Source organism: Micrasema longulum, unplaced genomic scaffold, assembly GCF_059751315.1.
Source record: "Micrasema longulum isolate JH-2025_06_02 unplaced genomic scaffold, ASM5975131v1 h1tg002427l, whole genome shotgun sequence".
Taxonomy (NCBI): Eukaryota; Metazoa; Arthropoda; class Insecta; order Trichoptera; family Brachycentridae; genus Micrasema; species Micrasema longulum.
Window position 1 is genome coordinate 42,082 of NW_028279574.1, and position 11,621 is coordinate 53,702.

Genomic DNA, 11,621 nt, shown 5'->3' on the forward strand with positions numbered 1-11,621 from the left:
TCTCACACACTTACACCCTCACCCTAACACACTAACCTTTTCACCCTTTGTCTAAATATTTACACATACAAAGAAACCGATTTATGTTTTTTTTGTGTATCTCTGTGAATATATGTGAGTGGTTTTATTCTTTGAATATTTTGTTGGTTATATATTTTTATACATATTAGTGTTCATATTCCCAAAAAACATTATAAAATGACCGTGTTGTCTTTTAGTATTTATAAAGAAAATGATTTAATATCCATTGGTAATAATAAGGTTTTTTACTGATATTTCCTTTATCCTGGATGAGATCTGTCAATGAAATTTCCCACATCATTTTTTTTACATATGGGAGTTGAATTTATTATTTACGTTGCTTATTGTGTACAGGGTGTACAATTCATAAAAGTAGATGTTTCTGCTTTTAATAAGCTTCTGATTTTTAATTGTTGAGATCGAAATATTCTTGAGTGAGCCAATCAGGAACTTCTCTAGCATGTGCTCTAGTGAGGAAGATACCACTTAAAACTCTTCATAAGAAGCCGGCCTATTGATAATCATCGAAAGACCTTTTGTTCCACTAGAAGAGTGTTCCGCATTTCAGCCCTGCTTTGGTTTATTTTACCAATATCCCGCACTAACTTGACCGTGTGAGATAGCTCTGTTGAGATACTAGCTCTGTAGAGATCTTCATCTCTGTTGAAATATCGGTCTAATTTCATGTTCGGCTATCTGATCCGTGTAATGCGGCCTTTAGAGGGGAATTCGAGACTATTCCAGTACAAAAGTGTTGTTAAGATAGACGACTTGTCGCTTGGATTGAAGAGGGGAAGAGTATTTAAGAATCCCCTAAATGATGACATCTCTATTTTCAGATTGTCTTTGAAGAATTCCGCAGTAGGAGAAACTAAAATAAAAAACACTATTAACTTAAAGATTCTTAGATAAAATTATAAATAAAGCTTCTAGGTTTAATTTCACTTTTATTTAATTTGACGGACGGGAGCTTAAGCCTAAAAAAGCATCTTCGGGACTGGTAAATTATTGACAACATTTTTATATTTTGTAATATTTGTTATATTTTGGATCTAAAAAATATTAATATCCCAACACGTAGAGCTAGACAAAATACTCTATATTATTGTCACCCTTCTCAAACCAACTATCTTTGTCGCTCACCTTTACCGCGTATACACTGACTAGGACATGAATCTCGTATGAAATTAATCTCAAATGAACCTCACATCGACATTTTTAACTCGAGTGTCTGTAAATTTAAATCATCTCTTTATTAATATTTTATGATGTTCAACAGTAACAATTAACGAATTATTTGCAAAAGCTACTTATGCTAACGATCTGGTATTAACTCATTTTATACTTATTTATACCCAATTTTTTATTTCTTTTGTATGCTGACATACATACATGTACTATATATATTTTTTTCTTGTTTTTTTTTATTTTCGATTTACCGATGTTTTCATATTATTTTTTATTTTTTGTATATCTTACTAACTCATTATATTGTTATATTTTATATTGTAAAAGGCACTTGTACCGTATGATAAATAAATAAATATTTTGAACGCCCACGATCTGTCATATTTTTCTGTAGTAATAATACGAGTATAGAAATCAACTGAATTGAAATTTAAATCGGGTTGTAATCCCGTGGCTAGTGTCTCGGATTTGCGGCTCAAAGGTCCGTGGTTCGAATCCTACTGAACCCCAACTTGATTCCCATGTTATATTAGTGAGTTATTTACAACTCGTTGAAAATGGCCCTCAAATTGAATGTTTGGGTAATTCATAAAAACGCAAATATTTTTTTTTATTTAAAAAAAAATACAAAAATACATTTTTAAATTAAACAACGGCGTAGAAATAATATTATTTTAAGATTTGTTTTGAAATAGAAAAGAATTATATATATAGATTATATATAGATGATAAACTCTTTTTTTGTAGCAAATAAACATTTTTATTATTCGAATAATTTGTTTGTTTTTTACATTTTAGTACTGTGATAAATAAGTTCCAGGGGGCGAAGCACCCACCTGAACCTTTTCATCCACCGACCAGCCGAGCCGAATAAAACATGAGACCATCAAAACCTTTTACCAAGGCAAATCCCTTTCATCCCAAGTGACCTATGCACCACCCGAATCCTCGAATTGAAACACATTTCTTAAATTTAAACTTGCTTTATTTTAATATTAACAAGATATAGATCCTGATAGAGACAAAGATAACTTAATGCTATATTCAAATTTGAAAAGCCGTAATACATTATTTATTTTAATAATACCCATATGAACATTACATAACCCTGATTGCTCCTAATGAAGTATTTAAATAAAGATACGGTAGATAAAGCTTATTGCTTTATTAATTACAAAAGAACGTGAATTTATATTCTTGATAAATATTTTGATTTAACATTTTAATACATATCTCTGGAAACAAAATCTTATATTTCAATTAAATAGAGACTTATAATTCAAATAATATGCGTAGAATATAAAAATGGGGGTTTTAACAATAACATTAATGAATTCAATGTCCAAGATTATTTGTGACATGTCTAGATTTTTAAAATGTATGTAAAAATCTTATACAGTGATTCCTCATTACAATTTATAAAACTATTTGAAATATCAACAATATTTTGAGTTTGCCCAAATTTTTGTAGACAAGGACTGGATTCAACTCCCTGGGGAGCTGTTTATATTTACATATTACAACAGAGATGAAGAACATTTAAGGGAAGGTAATATAGAAGTCTAGGCATCAACAGGGCTAATGACCTGTCAATGGCTGGTTTCAGTGGCAACTTTACACACTGTGTAACATTCACCATTCTGCCCATATTTTAACATCTATATATCTTCTGTTGATGTTTGTGAAGTTAAAAAGATGAAACCATTTTTTTATGCGGGTGAGATTCGTGTAATTGAATTACTTCACCTACATACTAGGCCACGCATGAAAATCTTATTTTTTTTCTATTTCTATAGGTACTTCTTCATAGACCAATTCGATTCATCAATAATATTTTTAGTTTGTCCAAATTTTTATAGACATGGACTGGATTCAATTCCCTGGGGAGATGTTTATATTAACATATTACAACAGAGATTAAGAACATCAAATAAAAGGTAAGCTCTTTTACTTACTACTACAAACATCAACAGATGAAAGAATTGAAGATATATAGATGTTTAAATATCGGCAGAATGGCGAATGTTACACAGTGTGTAAAGTGGCCACTTAAACCAGCCATTGACAGGGCATAAGCCCTGTAGATGCCTAGACTTCTATATTACCTTCTCTTAAATGTTCTTCATCTCTGTTGTAATATGTAAATATAATCAGCTCCCCAGGGAGTTGAATCCAGTCCTTGTCTACAAAAATTTGTACAAACTCAAAATATTGTTGATATTTCAAATAGTTTTATAAATTGTAATGAGGCAGGTCATAAGCCCTTTAGATGCCTAGACTTCTATATTACCTTCTCTAAAGTGTTCTTCATCTCTGTTGTAATATTTTAATGAAATATTCAAGTGTAGAAACACATTTTAAAATAAATATTTTATGTAAACCATGTTGGGAATTGAACTCGAAACATTTTGCATGGTAGGCAAGTGCCCTGACCACTACACCACTAGTACCGAGGTACTTATTTGATATATATTATTTTTTACTGCTATTAGCTAATGTCATTAAAATTCCAAACTTAAAAATGAACGAAGCATTTGTTTCCAGTCAAAAAGTCATTATTTTTACATTACAAAGCAAAATTTTAAGTATCTTTCAAAATGGAAAAATTGCCGAGGAATAAAAGAAAATCTACATCTGACGACTTAAATTCGGAAGTTAAGAGATTTCGCCCTAATGACGATGTTTGTCCCATATGTTATGACTCGCTAGAAAGGAAAATGAACGTGGCAACACCAGCATGTTGCGAACATAAATATTGCCCGGGATGTTTGACAAAATGGTCAAAACAGAAAAATACTTGCCCTATGGACCGAAAGACTTTCCATACGATCTTAATTTGGAACCAGAAAAGAAACATAATTAAATCCAAGCGGCATATAAAACCAGTTCATAGGGTGTCCGAATTCTATTCGATTTGCAATGTGAGTTTAACAATATTTTACGTATGATAAAGTAGATAGAATGACATTGTGGGGCGTGTTGGAAAAGTATGGAGTAAACAATAAACTAATACATCCAGTATCATCTCTCTATGAGGAGAGTTCAGCGTGTGTAAGAGTTAATGGGGGATTCACATCTTGGTTTGCGATCTTAAAAGGCGTGAAACAGGGGTGCGTATTGTCACCATGGTTGTTTAATCTTTCCATGGACAACTGTATCAAAGAGATATAATGTATGGGTATTGGAGCCAAAATGTATAATTTTTCAGTAAGCTGCTGGTTGTATGCTGATGATGCAGTTCTGTTAGCAAGCTGCAAGGATGATTTGCAACAAATAGTCTCTGGAATGTTAGATGTTTGCCTGGAGAGCGAATTGGTGATGAACGAAAGTAAGTCAAAAGTGATGGCAGTTGAAAGGGGAAGTGAAGTTTCTGACTGCATAATAAATGTAAACAACGAATGTTTCGAACAAAAAGAAGAATTTATGTATCTGGGAAGCATGTTTTCAAGAGATGGAAGAGTAAAAAAAATGTTAAAAGGAGAGTGAATGCGGGCAACAAAATGAACGGCGGACTAAGCACAGTAATTGCTAGTAAAAATATGTCAATCGAAGCTAAACTGGCAATGCACAACGGAGTTTTATTCCGAACACTAATGTATGGAAGTGAAACATGGAACTGGAACGAGTAAACGTAGTTGAAACGCGGTTTCTTAGACGTATGTGTGGGAAATTAATGTTTGACTGGGCTACGAATAATGAAATCAGGCGAGAGTGTATATCTAAGTAAGGTATAGAGATAAGATTGAGAAAGAGTATTTGAGACAGTTTGGTCATGTTGAACGAATGGATGACAAAATAATGGTAAAACAATTAGTATTTATGGCGAAAATGAACGATAACGTGAGACAAGGACGGCCAAGGAAGACGTGGCATGATCAGATGAACCAAAATCTTAAATCTGGTCATATCAAAAGCAGGCAGAATCGAAGAGCATGTATGACAAGATGTATGAATGTGGAAGAAGATAGAACTGTATGCAAGGATAGACGTGTGTGGTGGTCCATTATCTCTGCCTATCCCTACGGGGGAATGGCGTGATGATAAAGTAGTAGTAGAAGTTTGATAAAATAATTATGTGCTGAAATAGACCTGGAACCCTGGACTAGACTAGAGTATTCGGTTCCAGTCCAGAAACAATTATGCAATATTAAACGGTCTTTTAAACCATTTATATATATTTTTTACACTAGGGGCAGTACTAATCACTCGTCTCGTGTTCCATTTAACCTAAGTTCTGGAAAGTAACTTGGGGTCAGTAAACGTAAAGCAGCGTTAAAAGGTGTAACACACAGATTCGACTTCATAGTAAACTGGCATACACAGTTGGACTTTTTTACTCTACTACGCTTCTTGCACGCCAACGTTAACGCTACAATGCTCATTTTTCATTTTTCAGAACATAATTTCAAAATATTGCTCTATGAAGCATCATCACTATTTAATTATACCTCAATGTTTAAAACTAATATTTCACAATCCTCCTTTCCAAAAATAGATGCTGAACGCGCCAACCACTACACTACTAAGCATGTTTTTATATTTTTAAACTACTCACTAGACTAGTCACACTAATTTTATGGAACATTTTTATTCAATATCTTTAAATGAAATAAGTTTTTTTTATGTACCACTTTATTTTTTGAATTTTATTTTATTAATTTTGCAGAAACATACAGTCAACAATGATTAAATGACATAATAAAAATACGGTTTAAAGACAGACCAGCGAAGGTTCTAAATAAAAATCATACATAATAAATTATGTTACTAGAAAAGGGTGTGTTTGTGGGTATTTACAATTAAATAACCAACTAGTTTCGGCAAAAACACACTCACTGTGAAAATTTTATTCATTCTATGTTGGTTTGTAATCAACCCTGAAGAAGGCATGGTGTTTTTGCCGAAACTAGTTGGTTAATAAATTATTAAGAATAAAGTCGTACATAAAAAAAAAACAAAGTCGTTTTATTTAACATTGAACTTTTAATTACTTTTACAATTGCTTTTTTAAAATAAAATATTACTATTCTAAATGTTCTTTCTATTATTTTAAAAGTCTTTTTAAAAATAAACTTTAATTTAAATTTTTTGTTTGAAGCACTTACTTTGTCGTTATTCATTAAAATAAAATTAAGCAACGAAAGAAATTAAAGACAATAAATAAAACTTATAATAAGTAAAACAACTTTGTTTTAAACCACTACTTTTTTTCCACCAACCGGTTTAAAGCTAAGCAAGCTTCTTTCTTAACAATATTTATACTAGTTCACTCCTGTCTAGTTTCGAACGTATCCATCTCACATAACTATCCTTTCAAGAAAAAATACTTGATTTATTTATTTCATTGACAGCAAACTGCTAAAATAAAATATGAAAAAATTCAATAGTTAAGTAAACCTTGTGAAAGAAGCTTGTTTAGCTTAGAAACTTGTCGGTGAAAAAAAAAATGTTGAAAATCAAAGTTGTTTTATTTATTATAACTTTTATTTATTGTCTTTAATTTCTATTGTTGCTTCTTACCGGTTCTTTTTAAATTCCTTAAAATATATGCAAATGTATATATTTCATTTTAGAAAAGGTTTTTTGCGTGTTTTTTATTCTTAATTAATTAAATTCTTACTTTTCAATAACTTCTGGAATTTAAAAACAATAAAATACTACTTTTTCATATGCAAATACTGATTAAATACTTTTAAGATTTTTTTTTTAAGCCGTTGTTTTTTGGATACTTTAAATATGTAATTACTTTGAGCATGTTTTAATTGGGTGTTTTTGAAGATTTAAATTTTAATCAATCTTTAAACTTTTGTCAGTTATGTTATTTTCCATTGTAATATTATCGTACAAGAAATAATAAAAATGCTTAATTGATAACCTAAGCGTGTAATATAATACAGAAACTTCACTCGTCCATTAAAATTACGTCTAATTTTGTATAGTCTAAAACCATGTATTTGTACTGTTGGTTTCCTGAATAAAAGAAAATACAAATAAAAAAAACTCCACCCGATTTTCTTTTACGGGATTTTTATCCGAGAGTCGCCATCGACTTCATGACTATTATCCAGGGCTCTTGTCCTATTTTACACACATAACTGTATTAATTATTGATAGTTTAACGGTTTTATTTATTAATTTATTTTATTTTCAGAGTTGTGGACAGCTCGGTCTCAGTGTAAATATGTGGGAATGCAATTTATGCAGACACGTGTATCACCTTAATTGTTTACCTGATAATGATTTTCCACTATTTGAAGCAGTATGTATTAAATAACTCACAATATTCCATATTACTAATGTTTAGGCACTAACTTTAATAAATGTAAGTAAATAGATCTAAATTTGTTACAACAGAGGGAAAACATTTTTTAGAAGGGAATATAGAATCGGGTTGTGGTCCCGTGGCTAATGTATCGGACTTACGGCTCAATGGTCCGTGGTTCGAATCTCACTATTCCCCAACTGAATTCCCATTTTCTTATTGTGAGTTATTTACAACTCTTGGCCCTCAAATTTAAATATTTGGGTAAATCATGAGAACTCAAGTTTTAATAAATAAAATATGGGAGATTAAAATGACATTTTTTATATATTACTTTAATACGTTTAATAATATTTTTTATTACCACAGCAAAATATTAAATAAAATCAATATTTTACTGAATTTAATATATATTTTGTATTTTTTGTTTCAGACACAGCGAAATTGGATTTGTCCGACTTGTATACATACAGCGTAACTAGTTTATTATGTGCCAGCGCGTGTGCCAGCCCTGCCGCCCACAAATAATAGCCCCCTCTACACGTTGGCCAATGCGTTGGCGAATACGTATTAGCCAACGTATAGGACAGCGTAAAGAGCCGCCTTAGAATTTTTGTATAAATAACTTGTGACGTTTTGTGTAACGTGTTTGAATGAAAAAATTATGAATCTTGTGCCCTCAATTTAAACTCGATATGAAAAATATCAGAAGATACCAACTGACATATTTGCATACAAGATTATAAATATTAAGTTTAATATACAAAATATGAGATACCACGACTTGTTTATTCGATCAATCAAAACAGTTCTTGGTTCGATCCAAGTTCGAATTTATTATTAATTATTTGACCTCCAAATTATCTGATTTTCCACGACGTCGGCATTTTTGTAACAATTATTTATCAGGTTTCTGTTCTACAAATTTCTTAATAGTAAAGATGTGTTTTATTCCTCGTCATTTAGATGTGATGGATAATATTAGTACAATAGTACACAGCATTTGTTTATTTTTGTTATAAATTATTATTAAAATATGCAACCGATTTATCAAAACTCACCAAGTGCATAATTAAGGATTATAATGAAGGATATTTGTGGTCAAAAACCCATATAATAATTATTCATTTTTAAATGAGGCATAAATTATTTGTATTTTCATTTATTGTTTTTTTTTTTACAAAAGGTAAAAAATATTAGCGTTCTTATAATTTACAAAAATATTTTAATTTTGGTGGCCATTTTCAACGAGTTGTAAATAACTTACTATTAGGAAATGGAAATCCAGTTGTGGTAGAGTGGAGTTCGAACCTTGGACCTCTAATACGCGAGTCCGCAACACTAGCTGCGGGACCACAACCTGATCATTTATTAACAAGATGTGTTTGTGACTTAGTTTTTTTCAATATTAAAATATGCTTTCCCATTTTCTCATTCACATTTCCAAATTCGTATTATTTATTTCAAATTCCAGCAACCACATATTAATCTCAGATTTTCTATTTTAACTCTCACATTCTTTGGCATAAACTTTACGTACATTTTCACTAAATGTTCTCATATTTCCTTTATTTCGTATTATGGCTTTTGTATTCTTGGCCTTATAATCAATCTAACACATTTCAGTTTTTCCATTCTCACTCTCACAATAAAATATATAAACTAACTTTATTTGCAGTTTTAATCACGATTCTAATATTCCCTTGCTTTTTAACTGAGACTTTATTATTCTTGGTCTCATATTAAATCTCTCACATTTTTCTATTTTAACTCTTAATAATCTAATATTCAGAAATATCATCTTAGTTTACATTTTTACTCACGTTTTTCATATTCCCTTGCTTTTATATTGGGGCTTTCTCAGTCTTAGCCTAATCTAAACTTTCACATTTAAGCTTACTTATTCTCATTCTCATTTACATTTTATTTCAAATTGAAGCTTTATCATTTCTGTCTTTCATTTCCTATGTTGATCTCATATACATAATAAATCTCTCACACTTACGTTTTCTTGTTCTTACTCTCTCATTTAAATGTACAAACTTAATTTTTACTTTTAATCATGATTCTCACATTTGTTTGTGTTATGGTTCACTTTCTTATAATTTAATAATTAAACTCTCACATTTAAGTTTATTTTTATTCTCACATACATTTAACAAATAATAATGCTTTATCGTTTCTGTTTTTCTTTTTCTATGTAGATCTCACATACTGGTTTTCAGATTCACCGCCTGGATCTCACATTTTATCAACTTCAAATAAATAATATTACGTATTTAATATAATTTATTTTTTACTCATATCTAGTGATATTTTATTTTATTTGGGAAATCAACAGTTCTACATACATATTTTTAGTAAACAAACAGATATAATGTATAAACTCAGAACTAATAACAGATTCCCACATAGTATACAAAGTTAGTAAAGAAAATATATTATATATCAAATAAATACATACAATTTAAACATATAAAAATGTTATTTTCATGTACTCGATAATCAAAGATTTTTTAAATATTTATTTTAAGAACATTAAGTTACTGTAAATTGGGCGGGATAAGGACAAAAATGCTTAAAGAGAGGATAAGGAGGGAAGGGGAGATGTACATATTTATTATTATAATGTCTACTAAGTTACAAAATACATTTTAGTGTAAATTTTAAATCTGACAAATGTTTGTGTAATCTATATTTTTAAATTTTGTATTGTACATTGAAAAAGTCCTACGAAAAAAAGCATTTTTAACATACGATGTTTTACTTATTGGTACATGAAACAGTTGGTACCGTCTATATCACATAGCTTAGCAATTTGGAGGGTTCTACGACTAGATACCTACCTACCACAATATACTGTATTATTTTTAATTTCAAGGACCTACCGTGTAGCTTTATATGATGTTAGTACTGTTTTTGTATTTCTTGACATCTCTCCTGTTTTGTAATTTTTTTTAAAATTGTACCGTAACATTTTTTATATGCCTTTTTGTATTTTTATACAATAAACATTGGCACAGAAGGAAAGGTGAATTGTTTTATTATTGTTTACTCGTTTGATAGAACTTGTCTGATCTCCCTGCAGAGGATTTTTATCACTTAAGTCGGTCAATAACGAATCAAGATCCATGTAAGCATGAAGCCTATGGCAACCCCTAAAAAGCTCCAACTTTTCCAATCTTCTGCAGGGTGGATCCACTCACCTCTATTCAAGCAGTGGCTACAAATGCTGAGACCACCAAAAGAACGTTATTTTATTTTATTTCATTGGAAAGCAAACAGACATTTATAAATTCATAAGATACAATTATATCATAAATACTTATTATCAAGTCCAATAAGAGGCTTACACATAAAATTTTCTACGGGGCTAATGACCTGTCATTGGCTGGTTTAAGTGGCCACTTTACACACTGTGTAACATTCACCATTCTGTCCATATTTGTAACGTCTATATTCCTTTAATTATTTAGCCGTTGATGTTTGTGAAGTTAAATAGCAGAAACCTTTAGTTATGCGAGTGAGATTTATCTAATTAAATTATTTCACCTACATACTAGGCAACGCTTGAAAATCCTATTTTTTCAATTTCTGTATTTCTTAAAGGACCAGGTGGATTTATTAAAAAAATAAATTATAGACAAGAACTGGATTTAACTCCCTGGGTAGCTGTTAATATTAACATATTACAACAGAGATGAAGAACATTTTAGTAAATATAATATAGGAGCCACAGGTCTGTGGCCACTTAAACCAGCCAATGACACGTCATAGGCTCTGTAGATGCCTAGACTTCTATATTATGGTTTCCTGACACTTCTACTCAAAAAGATCGGACTTTTTACGAACATCAGGATCCTAATCATTTTTGAGTGAAAAATACTCGTTCAGAACTCCGGTTCTATTTTTCACACATAACTTTCTTTTTTATATGCCCAGAAAAGGAATATTAATACTAAAAACCACTTAATGTAATTTATATAATCGTCAGGCTACATTGGCTCGTAAACGAGTGTGGAGAAATTGATGTTTTGTTTTCCATTGTAAGTTTTTACAGTAAAAACTCTTACCGAGATAAAATCGATTTCATTATTCGAATACTGTAAAAATCGCTCTCATTTTTATGTTTTGCTTATCTACGCTTAAA

General features: G+C 30.6%; 1 protein-coding gene across 1 annotated transcript; it reads left to right on the top strand.

The window, feature by feature from the left end:
* Positions 1-3,769: 3,769 nt before the first annotated feature.
* LOC148272226 (PHD and RING finger domain-containing protein 1-like) lies at positions 3,770-10,485 on the top strand. The gene is made up of 3 exons (XM_088240331.1): positions 3,770-4,130; positions 7,361-7,468; positions 7,905-10,485. The coding sequence occupies exons 1-3, from the start codon at positions 3,807-3,809 to the stop codon at positions 7,947-7,949; spliced, it is 477 nt and encodes a 158-aa protein (XP_088096457.1). The 5' UTR covers positions 3,770-3,806; the 3' UTR covers positions 7,950-10,485.
* Positions 10,486-11,621: the final 1,136 nt, after the last annotated feature.